Source organism: Mustelus asterias, chromosome 17 (genome assembly GCF_964213995.1).
Source record: "Mustelus asterias chromosome 17, sMusAst1.hap1.1, whole genome shotgun sequence".
Classification (NCBI taxonomy): Eukaryota; Metazoa; Chordata; class Chondrichthyes; order Carcharhiniformes; family Triakidae; genus Mustelus; species Mustelus asterias.
Window position 1 is genome coordinate 32086128 of NC_135817.1, and position 21842 is coordinate 32107969.

At 42.6% G+C, this 21842-nt stretch overlaps 1 protein-coding gene across 1 annotated transcript in view; it reads left to right on the forward strand.

The window, feature by feature from the left end:
* Positions 1–21842, forward strand: part of LOC144506053 (cilia- and flagella-associated protein 47) — a 384789-nt gene that overhangs the window by 189202 nt on the left and 173745 nt on the right. The window contains exons 23-25 of the mRNA XM_078231872.1: positions 1993–2104; positions 8273–8779; positions 12283–12383. Of these exons, the coding sequence (XP_078087998.1) occupies positions 1993–2104; positions 8273–8779; positions 12283–12383 (720 nt within the window). The remainder of the gene's footprint in view (positions 1–1992; positions 2105–8272; positions 8780–12282; positions 12384–21842) is intronic.

Genomic DNA, 21842 nt, shown 5'->3' on the forward strand with positions numbered 1-21842 from the left:
AATGTTACTCCCAGTGTTGCCCTCCGAATGCCAGTAAATACTCTCTGGGCCTCCCAATTTGCATCTTTTTCTATTGGAAGTGGCCGAGCAGCTGATGGAATGTTCACATGTTGTAACTGATGAATTCAACTGAGTTGAAACCTAAGTCCTACACCCCCTTTTGATTCCCCACCAGCAGTTAAAATCAGCCTTATATATCCCTATATTATGTTGTTTTCTAAGTTAATTTACTGAACAAATCGCTTCGCAAATGAATCCAGTGTCTTAATAGCTCAATTAATTAGGAATTTTTTTCTTTGTATGGCCCACAATTTCATGTCCACTTTGGTCAAATTAATGGAAGCATTACATGATTATAACTGGATCAACATTTCACAGGATTTCAATGCTGGTAACATTTAAAATATAAAATTTTAATAGGCATCTCCACTTAGGATTTTGCTGTCATTCACACTCTGGTTCTTGCATTTTTGCAATCATCTTCATCTGGAAGAGTGGAAGAAGTAGCTGTGGACTTCTGTGCAACCTCAAATCAATGTAACTCAATTCAAGTTAAGGTTCCTCAGTCTAATAAAATAAAAGGTTCATAAACTAATTTTACCTCAAGCCATAGGGGGCAATTCTCCCCCAAAAATTCTTAAGTTCGAATTCGTAAAAACTGGAATAAAACACGCTGGTACTTTCAGCGGGAGTTTCAAAATGAATCTCTCACATTCTGGGCACTGCAGAGTGCACTAGCGTGAATCAAAAATCTGTGGGCGGGGCCTATTCCCGCTGGAGAGGCCGGCAGCATAGTGCTAAGCAGTCCACTGTGCATTTGTTGATCTGTCAGCGCCAAGACCGCCGAATGCACTGCCCCGCACCGCCGATTTCTGGTGCACAGCTGACAGCACCGGAAATCAGGTGCCCAGAGACTTGTGGAAGCTGTGGCGCCCAGCGGGAAGCCCACAAAATGGCCTCTGCTTGAGTCTCCTAGCCTGCTGCTACAAAAGCAGCGAAGCGGGCTGGAAAAACCGTCCCCATAGTTCTTATTAACTGTCATTATTAAATGGCAAATAACCCTTATGAGAAGAAAGGTTTCCCAGATGGGGATGTGTGGAGGCGCCAGCAGAGAGTGGGATCAGTGGAGCTGCAAGAAGTGTTATCCTTGGGCCTGCTTGCTGGGACAGTCACATGTGGGGCTTGGCACCTAAAAGTATTCAGTCTGTTACCACTTTTACAGGCGTCTAATGCTGGCATCCAAAGCAGCTGCATGATTCAAGAGTTAGGGTGTAATTCTCCCAGTTAGAGACTAAGTGCGGGTGACGGGAATGTGGAGTGTTTCCCATTGCAGAAGCTGGCAGGAAAACAAGCCCAATCTTTTGACCCTGACCTTATTAATTGTGCGCCCAGGTGTTTTACACTTTATTCAGTGCTGGAAGAGGCCTGGATGGCATGTCACGTCCCAGTGCCATATTGAAAAAGTGCCCAACGTCACTGACCCACTATTGAAGAAAGAAGGTGGACCTCCTGAAAATGAAGATGGAACTCTTAAGAAAGATTTGAGGCTGGAAGATGGATCCCCTCCAGGGTATTGAATCTGGAAGGTCCACCTGTGGATGTCTCCGCAGTTAATTTTTAAATCTTTTTTATCATAGCAGAGAGTATGAATGGACACTCCAGTTCTACTGAAATGTGGTCTGGGCCTCAAATGACATGTTTTTGGTGCACTGATAATTTTTTGATTTGTCAATGTGCAGATAAGCTGAGGTGTCAAAGGTCTAATGTTTACTGGTTAATATGTACTGGTTTAATGAATTCCACTTTACATTATTCATAAATAAGCACTCAAAATGTTCCAGATTTCAAGTAATCCATGGGAGCTAAAAGCACAACTTGACAATTGATTCATTTTATTCAAATACTCTATTTAAAAGTGTCACAACTTGGCAAATTAATGTTAATCTGAAATGTTTTGTTAAAAGGTATAAAACCAAACATTTATGTTTCCAGGTTGTATCAGACTTACTAATAGTGAGTGGAGAACCGTGCATTACCTTAAAAGCTGGACAAACTGCTCCATATTTACTTAATATTTTGCCATGGAAAAGAGGAAAGTTTACAGGTAAGATAATCAATTAAATAAATGTATAGCATTGAATAATTTAGTTAACTTCAAGTTAGCAAATGAATGATGTAATGAGGGAATGTGGTACACTAGAACTTTTAAAAAGAGTTTGACATGGGGGATCCCATAGAGACTCATAAAATTCTAACAGGACGAGACAAGGGTAGATGCAGGGAGGATGTTCCCGATGGTGGGGGAGTCCAGAACCAGAGGTCACAGTCTGAGGATTCGGGATAGACCATTTAGGATGGAGATGAGGAGACATTTCTTCACCCAAAGAGTAGTGAGCCTGTGGAATTCATTGCCACAGGAAGTAGTTGATGTCAAAACATTGAACGTATTTAAGGGACGACTAGATATAGCACTTGGGGCGAATGGGATCAAAAGTTATGGGGATAAAGCAGGATTAGGCTATTGAGTTGGACGATCAGCCATGATCGTGATGAATGACACAGCAGACTCGAAGAGTCGAATGGCTTCCTCCTTCTCCTATCTTCTATGTTTCTATAGTATCATGTCAGGTAATTGTGAAGGTGAAAGTCAATGATCTTACAGGTAACTTAGTAGTTTGATATAGGGATGATTGAAAGGCAGATAGTGGGGTGTGATCCTCAAATTGAAAATATGTACAGGGTAGAGAATGGAATACAATATGGATTTTCCCTCTTGTTCAAAAAAAATGTTCCTCACCACTCATTTCTTTCTGTCTCTCAGCAAATTTTGAAACCATTTAATTATTGTCCCTTTTATCTTGCAGCTTTCAATTTTGCGAATACGTCTATTATGTTATACTTTATCAAACGTCTTTTGAAAGCCCATGTACACAACAGCAACCATTGTTCGTCAAAGAACTGGAGGTGGCACAGCAGTTAGCACTGCTGCCTCTCAGCACCAGGACACGGGTTCGATTCACAGCTCGGGTCACTGTCTGCACGCTGTCTGCACATTCTCACCCTGTCTGCGTGGGTTTCTTCTGGGTGCTCTGGTTTCCTCCCACAGTCCGAAAGACATGCTGGTTAGGTGCATTTGCCACGTTAAATTCTCCCTCAATGCACCTGAACAGGTGTTGGAGTGTGGCAACTAGGGAATTTTCACAGTAACTTAATTGCAGTGTTATTGAAAGCCTACTTGTGACACTAATGAATAAACTTTAAAATTTACTGCACAACTATATAAACAACCTTGCTGAGCTGAATCCAGTAGTGGGATTGTTACTAAGCCATGCATTCGTAATATGCTTCCCTTGAACAACTGTGTCAACAAAACCTCCTGAGCTGGATATATTAAAGCATTGAAGAAGCTCAACCTGTTGTAAACACTTTGAAACAGCCAAAGAGATAGTAGAGCTGAACTTCAATAGCAGTATGCATGAATTTCCAAAAGACATTTGATAAGGTACTGCACAAAATGTTAGTGCAGAAGATAAGAGATGGTGTTCAGAATGATATATTAACATGGATAGAGGATTGGTAAATGGGCAGGAAGCAGTGAATAGGGATAAGTGAGGCAGCAGGCTGCGTCCAGTGGAGTGTCACAAGGATCAGCGCTGGGGCCTCAGCTATTTACAATCTATATTAATGAAAGAGACAGAGAGTAATGCACCTAAATATTCTGACAACACTGAATGGGAATGCAATCTGTATGGAGGACAGAAAGAGGTTGCAAAGAAATATAGACAGGTTAAGTGACTTGGCAACAATGCGGCAGGTGAAATAGCATGTGGAGAAGTGTAAGGCTATTCACTTTATTCGTAAGAATAGAAAAACAGAATGTTTCTCAAACAGTGCGTAAGTTATAAATGTTGATGTAGAAGTGACCTGACGTACTTGTACAAGGAACACAAAAAGTTAACATGCAAGTACAAGCAATTGGGAAATCAAATGCCATTATGACTGTTACTGCAAGGGCTTTGGAATACAAGAATCCAGAAGTCTTGCTCCGATTGTACAGGGCCGTGGTGAGATCATACCGAGAATACTATGCACAGTTTGTGTCTCCATTTTTAAGAAAGGATATTCTTGTATTGGAGGTGGTACAGTGAAGGTCCACCAGTTTGGTCTTTGAAATCAGAAGGCTGTTCCATGATGACAGGCTGAACAAATTGCAGCTATATTCTCTGGAGTATAGGAGAATGGGAGGTGATACAATTGAAACATTCAGGATTATGAAGGGGTGGCAGATAGATTCTGATTTCCCATTGCTGGTATTCCAGAACAGAAAATCTCCAGACTGAACTGGGTGTAGATGAGAGTAACCGGAAATGAAACAAACAATGACAACCCAGTATGAAATTACCAATGATATAATCACAGCACAGGGCTCCAGAGCAGGAGAAAACTGTTGGAAAATCATGTGCAATGTATGCTGACATTTCCAATATAGGCCCCTGGCGGCTGAGTTTTCCTGCTACCTCTTACTCTTCCTGAAATTTATTTTTATGTTGATTGGGATACCAATACGTGTTAACTGTTGACAGCATTTTGGTGAGGGGGGAAGTCCTTGCAGTATGAAGCTTATCCCCATAAAACCTGCATTTAAAATACACTACTTGGGCGTCCATTCACTCTTTTGGAATTATTTGTCAGCACAAAGTTTTGTCCCTCAATGGAAGAGACGTGTTCAATAATGTTTTTAATGACCTTATTCCAGTCAGTTTCTGAACTAGCCACCGAGCTAATCTTTCTTTAATGCTTCCCCTTTCCCCAGCCCTGAACTTGCATCTTTCTCTAATTTCTCTCGTCTCTCTCTTGCCCTTGCTGTGCTCATCTTGTGGATGAGATCCACTATTCCCACTGAACTGCTGATCAACCAATGCTTCCATGTTAGCCAGTTATTGTAAATGGTTCTCTCTCTCCTGATGTTGTCTCTCTCTTCTTTAAATCAACTGTCATTACTTCTTTTTCAAAGAAATTCCATGTTTGCATCCCTTCAATCAGATTTCCGCCCCTGCCCAAATACCAGAACGACTCTTATCAAAGTAACAAATGACATCCTGTGTATCTCTGACTTAGGGAAACTTTCCCTTTTTGTCCCTGACCTTTCGGCAGCCTTTGAGATGGTTGACCCCCCCTCCAATATCTCTCTACTGTCATCCAGCTGGATGGTCTTGTTCTCACCTGGTCATGCTCTTATCTACCAAAGCATAACCGAAGAATCATTTTCAATGGCTTCTCTTCCTGCTCCTGCATTGTTAGCTCTGCCATTTCCCAATAATCCATTTTTGCCACCATCCCCCCCTTCTCATCTACAAGCTGCCCCATGCAACTCGTATGAAGGCACAGTATTGGCTTTCACATTACAGTGGAGACATCAGGTCTACTTCATGGCCACCTCTTGATTCCTCCACTGTTGCTAACTTATCAGACTGCTTATCTGACATCCAGGCCTGGATGAGCAATAGTTTCCTCCATTTAATAATTGGGAAGATCAAAGCATTAAAATCATAAGACATAGGAGCAGAATTAGGCCACTTGGCCCATTGAGTCTGCTCCGCCATTCAATCATGGCTGATATTTTTCTCATCCCCATTCTCCTACATTTTCCCCATAACCCTGATCCGTTATTAATCAAGAACCTATCTATCTCTGTCTTAAGGACACTCAATGACTTGGCCTCCACAGCCTTCTGCAGCAAAGAGTTCCACAGATTCACCACTCTCTGGCTGAAGAAATTCTCCTCATCTCTGTTTTAAAGGATCATCCCTTTAGTCTGAGGTTGTGCCCTCTGGTTCTCGTTTTTCCTACTAGTGGAAACATCCTCTCCATGTCCACTCTATTCAGACCTCGCAATATCCTGTAAGCTTCAATAAGATCCCCCCCTCATCCTTCTAAACTCCAACGAGTACAGACCCAGAGTCCTCAACCGTTCCTCATATGACAAGCTCTTCATTCCAGGAATCATTCTTGTGAACCTCCTCTGGACCCTTTCCAAGGCCAACACACCCTTCCATAGATATGGGACCCAAAACTGCTCACAATACTCCAAATAGGGTCTGACCAGAGCCTTATACAGCCTCAGAAGTACATCCCTGTTGTATTCTAGCCCTCTCAACATGAATGCTAACATTGCATTTGCCTTCCTAACTGCCAACTGAACCTGCACGTTATCCTTAAGAGAATCTTGAACAAGGACTCTCAAGTCTCTTTGTGCTTCTGATATCCTTAGCATTTCCTCATTTAGAAAATATTCTATGCCGCCATTCCTCCTTCCAAAGTGCACAACCTCACACTTTTCCATATTGTATTCCATCCGCCACTTTTTTGCCCAATCTCCTAACCTGTCCAAGTTCTTTTGCAGCCCCCTTGCTTCCTCAATACTACTTGTCCCTCTACATAGCTTTGTATCATCTGCATTGTTTTGGTCCAAATTCGGTTTTCTAGCTATGACTCCACCCCTCTCCCTTTCAACAGTCTGAAATTAAGCAAATCTGTTCACCAATTTGGTGTCACATTTGATCCAAAGGTGAGCTTCTGACCTCTTTTTTTTATTTGTGCATTTTCATATTCATAAGATCACCTATTTCATTCCCATAACATTGCCTGACTTCGCTCCTGTCTCAGCTCATCTGCTGCTGAAAAGCTCATCCATGTCATCCTTACCTTTCGACTTGAATATTCCAATGGCTCCTGCCTGGTGTCCTACGTCTACCCTCTGTAAAGTTGGTGTCATCTAAAACTCAGCTGCCTTTGTATTAACTCCCAAGTTAACAGCAAGCCCTATTCCCCTATCACACCCTTATGCTCACTGACTTATATTGGCAACATCTTGACTTTAGAATTATGACTATTGTTTATAGATCCTTCCAAGGCTTTGCCCTTCCCTATCGTCGTAACTCCTGCACCCCACAACCCTATGAGATAACTGCCTCTTGTGCATTCCCATTCCCAATTGATAATTGTTGCACTATTGGTGGCTGGGCCTTCAATTGTTCATGTACAAGGCTCTGGAATACTATCCCTGCAGTTCTCTGCCTCAGAACACTCCTCAAAACCTACCTCTTTGACAAAGATTTCATGCCCAATTTCTCGCCTTTCGCGATCTTACCGGAACTGATATCTGATGCATTCAGCCTCCCGACCAGTTCCGACGAGTGGCTGAATAAATTATTTAAATTAATGTTAATGCTCATTTCCAAGTGATTAGTATGGGCGAGGTTCTCTCTCTGGCGAGGGGCACGTATGAGGGACTGGGGCCTATGGGGGCCCCGTCCCCCCATAGGCCCTAGGGTAGGGAGGGTGGCCCACTGCAACTCTGCATGCGAGCAAGGTAATTTATATACACTGACTGTAAAATTTATAACTAGACAGTAGTAACCTAAATTATGTAAGTAATGTTACACTGAAGTAATTAATCTTTTCAGGTTAGGCGGGGGAGGGGTGCCCAGTTGCCCTTCGGTAGGGTGAAGAGAGGAGCAATCAGTCTGGGCGGTGGTGGTGGGGGGGGGCATTCAGGATCAGCCACGGGGCCCCAGGATAGCTGTGGGGAGGTGGCAGAGAGTGGGTTTGTTGAGGCCAGCTACAGCAGCAGAGAGCTGACGGATCTCTCAGACCTGTCAGCTTGCTGCTAGTTGCCATTGTGCATGTGCAATCTGCACATGCACAATGGCGCCCTCTGCTGCTGCAGCAGCTTTCCTTGCAAGTCTTCCATGGTCCAGTCCACTTTCCCTTTCTCTAAGTGCATAAGGTATACAATTTGGACTCGCCCACATAACAGATCTGAAACTCTCCCGTTTTCACAGTAACTAGGCACTTAGAATTTTTCGCATAAAATTGCCTCCAGTATTTCCTTATGTGATTTGCTTTTATAATGGTCCTGGAAAATGCCCTGGGATGTCTCAGTACATTAAAAGTGTTATGTAAGTAATCGTTGTTCCTGGTTTTGTTTTGAAGTAGGAACTCAACATTTTTCCTGCTTCTTCATCTGGAACTCATCAATGAAAAGCACTTCAAAGTTTCAGTACTGGGTCTGGTAATCTTCCCTCGGAGGAAGATTCCCCTTTAATGATGTTTCAGTGCAAAAAATCAATTTAACTGGATTAATATCACTAGAATTTAAGACTTGGCTTAAAATGAAGACTGAGAGCAACAACAGTATATAATGCAAATCATTCACCCCATTGAAAATAATGCTACTTTTAAAAGCACATCTGTTACCTATTTATTTCAGGGGTAATCTCATTTGTGGTTGAAGATGAAACACAGAAACAGCAGCGGCTCCCCAACTGCACACAGGAACAGCAGCGGCTCCCCAACTGCACACAGGAACAGCAGCAACTCCCCAACTGCACACAGGAACAGCAGCGGCTCCCCAACTGCACACAGGAACAGCAGCAACTCCCCAACTGCACACAGGAACAGCAGCAACTCCCCAACTGCACACAGGAACAGCAGCGGCTCCCCCACTGCACACAGGAACAGCAGCAACTCCCCAACTGCACACAGGAACAGCAGCGGCTCCCCAACTGCACACAGGAACAGCAGCGGCTCCCCAACTGCACACAGGAACAGCAGCAACTCCCCAACTGCACACAGGAACAGCAGCAGCTGCCCGACTGCACACAGGAACAGCAGCAGCTGCCTGACTACAGTAGCTCAGTGGGAAAGTTGGATAGCGGACAATCATTAACAAATGACACATCAACACCATGCGAAGCAATCGGGGATGCAGATTCTGGTATTTTCTTTTCACATGACTAATAATCTTAAGCCACAGCTTACTTCTTTATTTGAAAAATTCCACATGTTGTATCACAGTTCATCACTTATAGGCTATTGTGGTTGTTTAAAATGGTGTGGACTGTGGCACTGTTCAGAAATGCACCAAATGCTTTATTTAATCCTTCCTGTGGGCAGATCAAGTCCTTTGAGTGCAAAAAAACTACCTGCACAAAGCTACCTTTGAGCGGTTTAGACTCTGACTGAAATACTGCCGTGTTAGAAAGTATATGTTATCACAGACATCCGAGCTCTGTATCGATTGCTTACTGTCATGTCAGTCAGGATTCCAAATGCAATACCATGTTAATGCAACATGCTTGGATCGGAAATACTTAAACTACCAGCTGAGTAAAAATGGTTCTTTAAAGTTAGTAGACCAAGTTAACTTTGGTAATTAAAGAGAACTTTTGATTTTTTTGGGAGCATATTACACTGAAACTTGCCCTATGGAATGTTCACTCTTACTAAGTTCATTAGTTCTCAGTGGGTAGAATTAGACAGAACCTATTTAAGTCAGGCTTTTGTTTGATGTATTTAAGAGGTGAGTGGGAAATGTGGAGAAGCACAATGAGATGTGATACTCGGCTGTACAGACTTGGTTCACCCAGTATACTATGGTGAGAAATGTTAACATGACTACTGGTTTGGGTATCTCTGAAATATGGAGAGCAAAACATTAACCAGTGCTTGTAATTAACTTGTAATGAACTATTCTGGTCACGTGTCAGAATGAGGACACCAAATAAGTAAGCCCATTAGTCCATAACTTTGAAATACTTGTACAATTTTGGGCGCCGCACCTTCGGATATATCCACCTTGAAAGGAGTGCAGTGCCAATTCACTAGAATGTACCAGATCTCCAAGTGTTATATGATGAGGAGAGATTATATCGTCTTGCATTCCTTGGAATGTTGCAGGTTTAAAAGCATGCTTTACTATTGCTCATTGCATAGAAGGTGCTGTTGAGACATCAGGAAACCTTCAAGAACAGGCTTCCCAAATGGCTTATAGAATTTACCACAGGGAGCCTTAAAATAGGGCCCTGCCCTTACATGATTGATAGGCTGGAGGCCTTATAGGTTGGAAGCCAATTTTTCAGAGCTGAAGGCAATGAGAGCAAGTGTATCGGTAAGTGAGAGAGACGGTGGGTGGAGGAGAAAGATCCAGGCATTGGGGTGTGTGGTGGTGTATGGTAGTTGGAGGAGTCAGTTGTTGGCTAGGATGGGGGGCAGAAGAGAGATCATTGTGAGGCAATATGGTTTAATGACCAGAAGGAAAAAGCAGTTCGGACCACAATTTTATTTCCCCATTTTACTGTTTTTTTTCCTCCTTGTTAGGTAGACTGTAGGGTCTGAAGAGAACATTCTTGCTCTTTCTGTCCCAAAATAGTGCAATTTCCCTGCTATGTGTGGTTAAAGTAGAATGAATCTTCAAATGCAGCCTTGTTTAAATAACAATCCCATTTCCTGTGACTGGGTTGTTTTCCTGGTTCTTGTCATGCCTCCATTAAAATTAGAAGTGTTGAGTTCAAATCAGGGTAGTTCCCTGTTTCAGATTATACAACCTCAACGAGGTTCACCACTTGGCTGTGACCTAGGCATCAAATCTGGGCACCACAAAGGCACACCCAGCTTGATAGACCTACAAAGTCCTCAACACTAACAGCTGGCAACTGGTAGCAAAGCTGGTTTCACAAACCAGTCAAACAACAACCTGGCATAACCATGTGAAGAGAATAATATCAGTCCATGTCCCATATTCCTCCATCACTATCACTGGTCATATTGTGCCCCACTCCTTAAACAAGAGATAAGAGATCCCACGATTAACAGATTTATATCTCCCCATTTGCAGCAGCAAATGCTGGGGGATGATTACCGACTAATGGGAGGCGAATCCATGAATATGCCCTCCTGTACAATGGCAAAACTCTGAATGCCAAAGAAGGGGCTGACACATTCACATCCATATTCAACTAGAAGTGCTGATTTTTTTTCTCAACCTCATCCCGTGGAGACCTACCATCACTTATGCCACTTTTTAGTCAATTCCCTTCATTCCATGTGACATCAAGAAATAGCTAAAAGTGCTGGGAACAGCAAAGGCTACAGATCCAGACATGTGCTACAGACCTAGACATGCTCTTGGCTACAACACTGGCATTCACCTGACAAATGGAAAATTGCTCAAATGTATCCTGTCCACAAAAAAGGACAAATCCAACCGAATCCTCAGCAAACGTATTACATTAATTAAAGAAGGTGGTCCCCTATCATCATCTCAAGGACAGTTAGGGGTGGCCAATAAAACGGTGGCTTTGCCATGATACCTATATCCCAAGAAAGAATTAAAAGAATTGTGGACACTTAAGTATAAGTTGTCAATGCAGCACTCTATAAAAGATTGGCGATGATGTGGCTCCAACAATGAGAAAGGTTTATTAAGCTATAATAACTATTTACACGCTAAGGGTCTGAGAGAAGATATGCACAGGTTTACTCTTCTCCCTAGCTCCAACTGAGACCCTCCCAGTCCCAGGACTTGCACCCTCGCTCCTGATAGGCTCAGCTTCCCGCGCCTCCACTCCATTGGGTCTTACCTGATCACATGGCCCACACTGGATTGCCCCTTCAAGGAACTACATTACCACACAGATGTTTATTATAATTACTCATAATTAGAATACAATGAAAGAAAAAGTCCTAATTACAGTGTAAAATAAATAAATGCACCTCTTATGGGATAACTACATGTTCAGCAATAGCCCATACTTTAAAAAAATATTGAATAACAGACGCACATCATCCCTCTGTTTTAAAATTAAAAATATTGTGCATGGAATTTTAACATCATCTGCCTTACCCTTTTTAAGTCACATTTTACTCTGCACTCCTCCCTGTTTCAATCACCATCTTTCTACAGCCATCAAAAACATAGACTGGAACATCTCCACTATAGCAAATATTTTCAGTTACTATTAGTATTTATATCATGCATAAATATGCATAGACTGAAACTATGTTATGACAATAACTTGTTAATTTTGAGCACCCAAAACTATGATGTCCTACATGTAATATTTGGGACATTTTGTGGTGCAGTGGGTAGCGTCCCTGCATCTGGGCCGGAATCTTCAGTTTTGAGTTCCAATCCAGGATCTGATGGCCATGGAAGTTGCGTTCATAAGGCAGTCAAACAGATTGATTACCAACCTGGAACAACTTTTAACACATGTCAGTGACAGCCGGTAGGAATGGGAATGATTTCTGGTCAGCCATGTGACCATTGTTCCAGACCACAAGTAAAAGTTGCTTCCACAGGAGCCCAGACTCCCTGAGTGAACTGTAACAAACCACTGCATGTCATATTATGGTAATTGCTTCAAAATCACGAAGGATAAATATATAGATGGAATTAAAACATTAATTGTGAAAGTATGTGTTTTTATTCTTTAACAGCTACAGAGAAGAATAAGGTGTACAGAGTTTGGTTTTACCTGGAGATTAATGCCTTTCCAGCTCCACCCGAACAAAGTCTCTGCGTAACCTGTGCTGTGCAGGTAAGAGAAATTCAAGAAAATCAGTTGCAACTATATATGGAAAGAAATGTGATCTGAGTGTTAGCATTAGTTCCAAATCAAAATAAAGTTTAGTTAATGACAACGAGAATAGTCAATACCCTGAAGTTATGCAAAGGCAGTGATCACATTGGGTGTGTGGTGGGCAAGGTGATAAGGGCTGGAACTTCCTGGCCATTCACACCAGCGGGATCTTCCGGTCCCGACAGCTGCACGGGGTGCATTTATTAAGAAACTCTGTTGACAAAAAGCTAGTAGCTTGTGCTACCAAATAAACCTGTTGGACTTTAACCTGGTGTTGTGAGACTTCTTACTGTGCTTACCCCAGTCCAACGCCGGCATCTCCACATCATGACAACAACAGAACCAGATGATCCCACTGCTGGCCAATGGCAGGTCACCTCCACTGCTGCAAAACATGTGATGGGTTGTGCGGAAAATCCTGCCCCTTAAGAAGTCATATGACAATGCTCAAATATTTATTGCTGCCACCGAAACACTGAAATGAGATTATGGCCTTGAAATCATTCTTAGATGTCTTTTAAACTTGGTTTTTTAAGCATGATATTTATAAGTATTGTTGCAAGACTGTTTTATTTCTTTTGCGCTGCTATTTTTGGTCTGGGTTTTTGTTGAATACAGGATCTCTATACGTGGAACCGGCACTATAGTAAATTTATCGTGTGATTACTTGCAGTTTATTATCACAAAATTTATACAGTCAGTTGTATATTGTGACGGTTGCAACAGATTACCAATTTGTGATAATCGGGTATAGTAGTATAGTGGTTATGGCATTGACATTAGCAACCCAGGGATTGAGACTGAATATTAACCTAAAAACGTTATACATTTGGATCAGGTGGGGGGTGGTTAAAGTATGAGAAAATTGTTTCCCGTCCCTGACCTGGCCATTTTCAGCTTTAACTGAGGTTTGGAAGTCATAGAATCATATAGTGCAGAAGGAGGCCATTCGGCCCATCGAGTCTGCACCGATCACAATCCCATCTAAGCCCTATCCCCATAACCCCATGCATTTACCCTAGCTAGTCTCCCTGACACTAAGGGGCAATTTAGCATGGCCAATCCACCTAACCTGCACATGTTTGGACTGTGGGAGGAAACCGGAACACCCAAGGAAACTCCCGCAGGCATGGGGAGAACATACAAACTCCACGCAGACAGTGACCCAAGCCGAGAAAAGAACCTGGGTTCCTGGCGCTGCGAGGCAGCAGTGCTAACCACTGTGCCACCGTGCCACCCTGTCATCATGCAAGTTTTCAGCTTTAACAGGATGGCACGGTAGCACAGTGGTTAGCACTGCTGCTTCACAGCGCCAGGGCCCCAGGTTCGATTCCCGGCTAGGGCCACTGTCTGTGTAGAGTTTGCACGTTCTCCCCGTGTCTGCGTGCGTTTCCTCCAGGTGCTCTGGTTTCCTCCCACATTCTGAAAGACGTGCTGGTTAGGTGCATTGACCCGAACAGGCGCTGGAGTGTGGCGACTAGGGGAATTTCACACTAACTGCATTGCAGTGTTAATGTGAGCCTTACTTGTGACTAATAAACAAACTTTAACCATTAACTTTAACAGTTCTGGGCAGGCATTCCAGAACATTGTTTGTTTCCAAAACTGTCCTGTCAAGTGTTGAAACATTAGAAGTTTGAAAAGCAGACAGAGAGGCACCCTCCAACATATTTTCTTGTCAAGAAAAGAAATGTGACTCATGCAGCTGATTTCTTTTTGTGTCCTTTCTTTCTGAGCTCAACCTTTCCAAATGCAAATACAATTATTGTTCCATCTTGAAGTAACAGTAGCATTGGGATATAACAAGGACATTAAAAAAATAGAACGAGCTGTTTGATGAGAGCTTAGCTTCAATCATGATGTGACAGATCGGAGGAGGAGGCTCTTGGTGATCTGCTTAATTTGGTGTCATGAAATGCTAGATCCACAAAACCTGGCAGACTTCCGTGAACATTTTTAAAATCTAAATGCGTTTGCTTCCTTTGACTCTTTTTATTCTGCCCAGCATCCCTGGAAAAGTGGAATGGAAAGTTCTCCTATGGGGTGCATTCTTTAGAGACTCAACAATGCAACCCTTCAGGTCAACATGTTGCACAGAAATACACCCAGAAGCAGCGTCTGAAAATTGAGGAGCATTGTGATGTTGGCCAGCCATAGTCAAAGTTATCCACTCATAATCAAATAGCCAATTATGATCTCCCATTGATGGAAAGTCTCACTTGCTCTAATGCTGTAACAGTATAATAAGGCCAGAATGAGGAATGCCTGCATGACCACCCAATGCCGTGTCAATGAATACTAACTTCTCTTCAGCTGCATTCAGCTGCACAATTTGAAAATTTAACTATTTCCGTGAATTCTTTATTCAAAATCCAACACTGGCCATTTCAGTGAATTAGGAAGATTTAATTCGTGTTTCTTGATTTCTCACCATTTCCATTCTCTGGAGTTGAATTGTTGTCTTTGGTTATTTGATTTGATTTGATTTATTATTGTCACATGTATTAACATACAGTGAAAAGTATTGTTTCTTGTGTGCTGTACAGACAAAGCATACAGTTCATAGAGAAGGAAACGAGAGAGTGCAGAATGTACTGCTACAGTCATAGCTAGGGTGTAGAGAAAGATCAACTTAATGAAAGGTAAGTCCATTCAAAAGTCTGACAGCAGCAGGGAAGAAGCTGTTCTTGAGTCGGTTGATACGTGACCTCAGACTTTCGTATCTTTTTCCTGAAGGAAGAAGGTGGAAGAGAGAATGTCCGGGGTGTGTGGCGTCCTTAATTATGCTGGCTGATTTGCCGAGGCAGCGGGAAGTGTAGACTGAGTCAATGGATGGGAGGCTAGTTTGCGTGATGGATTGGGCTACATTCACGTCCTTTTGTAGTTCCTTGCGATCTTGGGCAGAGCAGGAGCCATACCAAAATGTGATATAACCGGAAAGAATGCTTTCTATGGTGCATTGTAAAAGTTGGTGAGAGTCGTAGCTGACATGCTGAATTTCTTTAGTCTTCTCAGAGAGTAGAGACGTTGGTGGGCTTTCTTAACTATAGTGTCGGCATGGGGGGACCAGGACAGGTTGTTGGTGATTTGGACACCTAAAAACTTGAAGCTCTCGACCCTTTCTACTTCATTCCCGGTGATGTAGACAGGGGCATGTTCTCCTTTACGCTTCCTGAAGTCGATGACAATCTCCTTTGTTGACATTGAGGGAGAGATTATTGTTGCCGCACCAATTCATCAGATTCCCTATCTCATTCCTGTACTCTGTCTTGTCATTGTTTGAGATCCGACACACTACGGTGGTGTTTTCAGCAAACTTGAAAATCGAATTGGAGAGGAATTTGGCCGCACAGTCATAGGTGTATAAGGAGTATAGTAGGGGGCTGAGAACATAGCATTGTGGGGCACCGGTGTTGAGGATGAGTGTGGAGGAAATGTTGTTGCCTATCCTTACTGATTGTGGTCTGTGAGTTAGGAGGTGCCGAGGCCCAGGTCACGGAGTTTGGAGATGAGTTTTGTGGGAATAATAGTGTTGAAGGCTGAACTGTAGTCAATAAATAGGAGTCTGACATAGGTGCCCTTGTTATCTAGGTGTTCCAGGGTTGAGTGCAGGGCCAGGAAAATGGCGTTTGCTGTGGACCTGTTGCGGCGGTAGGCAAACTGTAGTGGATCCAAGTAGTCCGGGATGCTGGAATTGATTCGTGCCATGACTAGCCTTTCGAAGCTCTTCATAATGATGGATGTCAGAGCCACCGGCCGATAATCATTAAGGCACGCTGCTTGGTTTTTCTTGGGTACCGGGATGATGGTCATCTTCTTGAAGCAGATAGGGATTTCAGATTGTAATAAAAAGAGTTATTAACTTCTTTGAGAGACGTAAAGTGAGCATTAGTATAAGCAGGTACAGATTCACCAGTTTTATGTTGATAGCAAAAGACTATTTAACATTCACCCTGTGAAAAACAGAAATACATTTCTCTTTGTTTTCATTAAAATAAATATAAAAAGAACAAAACTAATGTCCCAGTATCCAAAAGCAGAAAATCAATTTCTGCCTAAACTCCTGTTTCAGGAAAGTAGAAAGGAATGCACTCTAAGGTGAGATTGTTAGGTTGGTGCCTATTAAGGACAATTTTTGATTTTCAATACTTTTCTACTGTAAATTGCTTAAACTAATTTAATGGAAGGACTTTACAACAAAGGTGGAGATCTTGCTTTGGACAAATCATGAACTTTTACTTGCTTTGTTGAATCGTTTATCAAGCAGTGCCTGAAGCACCAGGCAAAGAAACATTAGATAACCTGCTCAAATTGCACCCTTGTGGACTCGTTCTTTAGACATCAGTGGTCGATTAGCCAGCCAATTATCATTGAAGATCAATTGTTGATCTTAAAATGGAAGGGACCCCTGTGAACCCATTAATAGACTCTGTATTTGTAAGAAATGCTTATAGAGAAATTATTGATGAATTACTTTCTGTTGTTGAAGCTGCTTCAATGGTTTTTCACTGTTATAATGCCATTAGAGCATTCAACCTCAGATGTCCTTTTGCTTTTAATCAAACACTTGATCAGTGTAATGACCATTTTGGCATAGTGGGAGTTCAAAGTAAATGATCTGTCTAAACAATTAAAAGATGTTTTGTTTCAAAATGGAAATCAACTACTCAAATTTACTTTGAGTTTCCTCAATTACACTTCTTCCAAGTTTTTATTTTTTTTTGTTACACATAAATGTGCAAATAAACGGAAAGGTGGAATTGGTAGAAAATACCCATGCAGCCCAGTGTCTGAATGGAAAAACAGTAATGAATTTTTGCAAACAGACTCATAAGAGACTTGAGATTATGAATAAACACAGATATGATGCAGAGAGAGAGGGAACAAAGTATGGAAAAACAAAGTTTGTGTGAAGTATTTCATGGAATGTGCTTTTGCAAAGGTCAGTGTCATAAATGTCAGTGTATAAAAAGTGTTGTTCTCAAAAAGCTTAATTTTTTTGATTTTTCACATTTATGATTTAGAAGATTTAGTTATATGATATCAAATTTATTTTTATTGTTCTTATTATCTCTCATTTCATTGCCTCAAGCAAGGTACATACCATTACTGGATGAAAGTACTGTCTGTGCAACCGACTTTCAGACCTGTGCTAATGAAAATCTATCCACCCTTGGGAGTTTTGTGGAATTGGCGAGGATTTCTTTCTCCCTGCCTTTCAAGATATTCCTGCCCCCCCATTTCGGTGCCTTCTTAAGAACTTGCTTTCCCATTGCGGGTCTCATCATTTAGGGAACTCGTATGATGAATATGCATCTTGTCTCATTTCATTGTCAAACGTTTCTTATTTCTTAAGAGTTTATCACATTTGAATACTATTGATGCAGAGTGGAATCCTCCATTCTAGAGACTAAGTCTGGTGACAGGAGTAGAAGTTGGAGTCGCTTGGCTGGAGAGTGAGACAGATGAACACGTGAGGTCTTGTACTGTTCAACTCAGTAATTATGTATCCTTGAGGAGCATATTGAATCTCGTGGCAGAACGTTTAAGGAACTGACCTGTTCTGCCATTACCTTATAGGCTCCAATGTCCAGGAGCCATATTTAAATGCAACCAAGACAACTAAGTACTCTAACGTCCACTCTGTTCCTTGATCCTCCCCACTCCAGTTCTCTCTCGGTCTCATCTCTGCCCTTTGAGCAGCTTTGGTGCAGCTTGTGCTACAGGCAGCCGATATCTCTCCGTGACGGTGTTAAGAGGTGAAAGCAGTTCTATTGACCTCAATGACCAGGAATAAGTCTACCTCACAAGGTGCACACCACATACGTACAGATGTGCAAGTGAACATTCTAAATTCCTGCTGGCAGGGGCTTAATTTGGAAGGAGGGAATGAGATCCTGGTGTGCTGGTCTTTCAATGAACATTCATGAGATGTCAGTGGTGTTCCCAACATAGGTCCACGGGACACTCGACTTGCCTTTAAGCTGCCATGAAAGTCAGGAGAACAAGATTCCAAACTCACTTCCTGCTGTCGGGAAACTGATTTTTGACAAATCTTTTTCTCACACCCGTCACAATTCCTGCTGCTGGCAGGGGCAGAAGATCCCGTTCATAGAATCATCAAATTATACAGTATAGAGGAGGCCATTCAGTCTATCAATTCTACCTAGGGTCTTTTGAAGAGTTTTCTTTTGAAGGCTGCTACTGAAGCTGTATTAACCTCCTTCAGAAGGCAGTACATTCCAAAGACTGAACACTCGTGTAAAAGCATTGTTTCTCAAATTGCCTCTGGTTCTTTTGCCAATCATCTTCAAGCTGGGTCCTCATTATTGACACTTCAGCTACTGAAAACCATTTTTTATATACACTACTTAAACCCTTCATGATTTGAAACACTTCTATCCAATCTCTTCTTAGCCTTTGCAGCTCCAAGCAGAACAATCTTAGTTTATCTAGTCTGTCCAAGTAACTGTAATCCCCCATCCATGAAACTATCGCATTAAATCTGTTTCAAATTCTTTCCCAATGTCTTTATATCCTTCCTGAAGTGTGGTCCCCAGAATTCACAACACACTAGTGGAGTCAAGCTAGTGTCTTAAAGAGGTTTAGTGTAACTTCCTGGTTTAATGTAATCCTGTGGCTTGGATCCCTTTTGCTTTATTTATTGACTTTGTTAACCTGTCTTCTCCCCTTCGAAGGTTTGTACATAATCATCCGCAGATCTTTATCTTCGTGTATCTCCCTTTAAATTGTACTATTTGACACGTATTATCTCTCCTTATCTTTCTAAGTCTCACCTTTCTGCTCTGAATTTCAGTTGCCTTGTGTGCGCCCATTTCAACTGCCTGTCTATGTTCTTCTGAACACTATTATTCAATTCCTCACTGTTTACTACACTTCCAAGTTTTGTGTCATTTGCATAATAATGGGGTTCCACAGCTATTGTTTAGTTTCTGGGCAGGAGAGCTTGATTGACAAGCATTAACAATTATCACACCATTAAAATATACTTAGGCTAATTATTACCATGCTTAAGTTTTCTTGGCAAGTTTAATGGGTAGCTAAAATATAAATGCAGCAACTTCATAAAGATCATGGGAGCTGTCATTTACCTGAAGCTAATGGTAGCAGTTATCAATTTGTAGAAATAGAGTGCAGTGGTACTCTTCCCCCACATCACCTTAATGCCCCATCTTCACCATTCCTAACAGGGCTGCAAGGGTAAAAATTGATCCTGAAATGTTTCATTCAATTAAAAAAAAAACTACTTGATCGTTGAACAAGATCTCTAACCAAAAAAAAAGCCACTGGGAGGACCACAAGCAGGGGAAAGGTGAGTTGAGACTATTTTATCCTTTTACCTGTATAAGGGCAGATATCCACTCCATCTGACGAAGGAGCAGCGCTCCGAAAGCTAATGGCATTTGCTACCAAATAAACCTGTTGGACCTTAACCTGGTGTTGTTAAAACTCTTACTATGTTTATCCCAGTCCAATGCCGGCATCTCCACATAAAGGGTAGTATGGCAGCTAGGGCAGTGGTATGCTCCTTCTGCCAGATGTGGCAAGTTAGGGAGCAATCTAGTCTCCCTGCCAACTTGGTCTGCAGGAAGTGTGTCCAGTTGCAGTTCTTCACAGACTGCTGTTCGGTTGGAGCAGCAGATGGATACACTGCGGAGCATACAGGGGGCAGAGAGTGTGATAGACATGAGTTACAGGGAGGTTGTCACACCACAACCTCCCTGTCAGGTAGATGGGTGACTGCCAGGAGAGGCAGGCAGGTAGTGCAGGAGTCTCCTGTGGCTATTCCCCTTTCAAACAGCTATACCATTTTGGATATTGTTGAGGGGGATAGCCTGTCAGGGAAGATACCAGCAGCAGCCAGGCCTGTGGCACCACACCTGGTTCTGCTGTAGAGCAGGGTCGGGCAAAGAGCAAGCGAGCAGTATTAATAGGGGACTCGCTAGTTAGAGACACAGACAGGCGTTTCTGTCTGTGCAATTGAGACTCCAGGATGGTGTGTTGTCTCCCCAGTGCCAGGTCAAGGACGTCTCTGAGCGGTTGCAGGACATTCTTAAGGGGGAGGGTGAGCAGCCAGAAGTCGTTGTATGTATTGGTACCAACAACATAGGTAGGAAAAGGGATGAGGTCCTGAAGTGTGAACATAGAGAGTTAGGCAGAAGGCTAAAGTGCAGGACCTCGAAGGTAGTAATTTCTGGACTACTACCAGTGCCACGTGCTAGTGAAAGTAGAAATAGGAAGATTAGGCAGATGAATGCGTGACTTAAGAGCTGGTGCAAAGGGCAGGGATTTAGATTTTTGGATCATTGGGATCTTCTGGGGAAGGGCTGACCTGTTCAAGAAATACTGCCTGTTCAACTGCCGGCTCCAAGTGGAGAGGATCTCCAAGACAGATCTCCACTCCATCTGACGAAGGAACAGTGCTCCGAAAGCTTATGGTATTTGCTACCAAATAAACCTGTTGGACTTTAACCTGGTGTTGTGAGACTTCTTACTGTGTTCACCCCAGTCCAACGCCGGCATCTCCACATCATGACTGTTCAAGAGGGACAGGTTACACCTGAACTGGAGGGGGACTAATATCCTGGCGGGGAGATTTGTTAGATCCACTCGGGAGGGTTTAAAGTGGTTTGGCAGAGGGGTTGGACCCAAAGCAGTAGGGAGACAGAAGAGAAGGTTGTGGACGACACAGAAGTTAAAGAGAGCACATTAAATAGTAAAGGCAGTGCCAGTAATCCGAGCACTAGACAGATCAGGCAAAAACAAGACAGAGAGCAAGGGAAGTCCAGAATAACCTGCATTTATTTCAATGCAAGAGGCCTGATGGGCAAGGCAGATGAACTCAGGGCATGGATAAGTACATGGGACTGGGATATTATAACAATTACTGAAACATGGCTGTAGGAAGGACAGGACTGGCAGCTCAATGTTCCAGGGTACAGATGCTATAGGAAAGTAGATAAGTGAGGAAGGGGAGTTGCACTTTTGATGAAAGAAAACATCACGGCAGTACTGAGAGGGGATATATCTGAGGGTTCACTCACTGAGTCTATATGGGTTGAACTGAGAAATAAGAAGGGGGAAATCACTTTGATAGGGTTGCACTATAGGCCCCCAAACAGTCGGCGGGAAATTGAGGAGCAAATATGTAAGGAGATTACAGATCGCTCCAAGAAAAATAGAAATCATAGAAATCATAGAAACCCTACAGTGCAGAAGGAGGCCATTCGGCCCATCGAGTCTGCACCGACCACAATCCCACCCAGGCCCTACCCCCACATATTTTACCCGCTAATCCCTCTAACCTACGCATCTCAGGGGCAATTTTAACCTGGCCAATCAACCTAACCCGCACATCTTTGGACTGTGGGAGGAAACCGGAGCACCCGGAGGAAA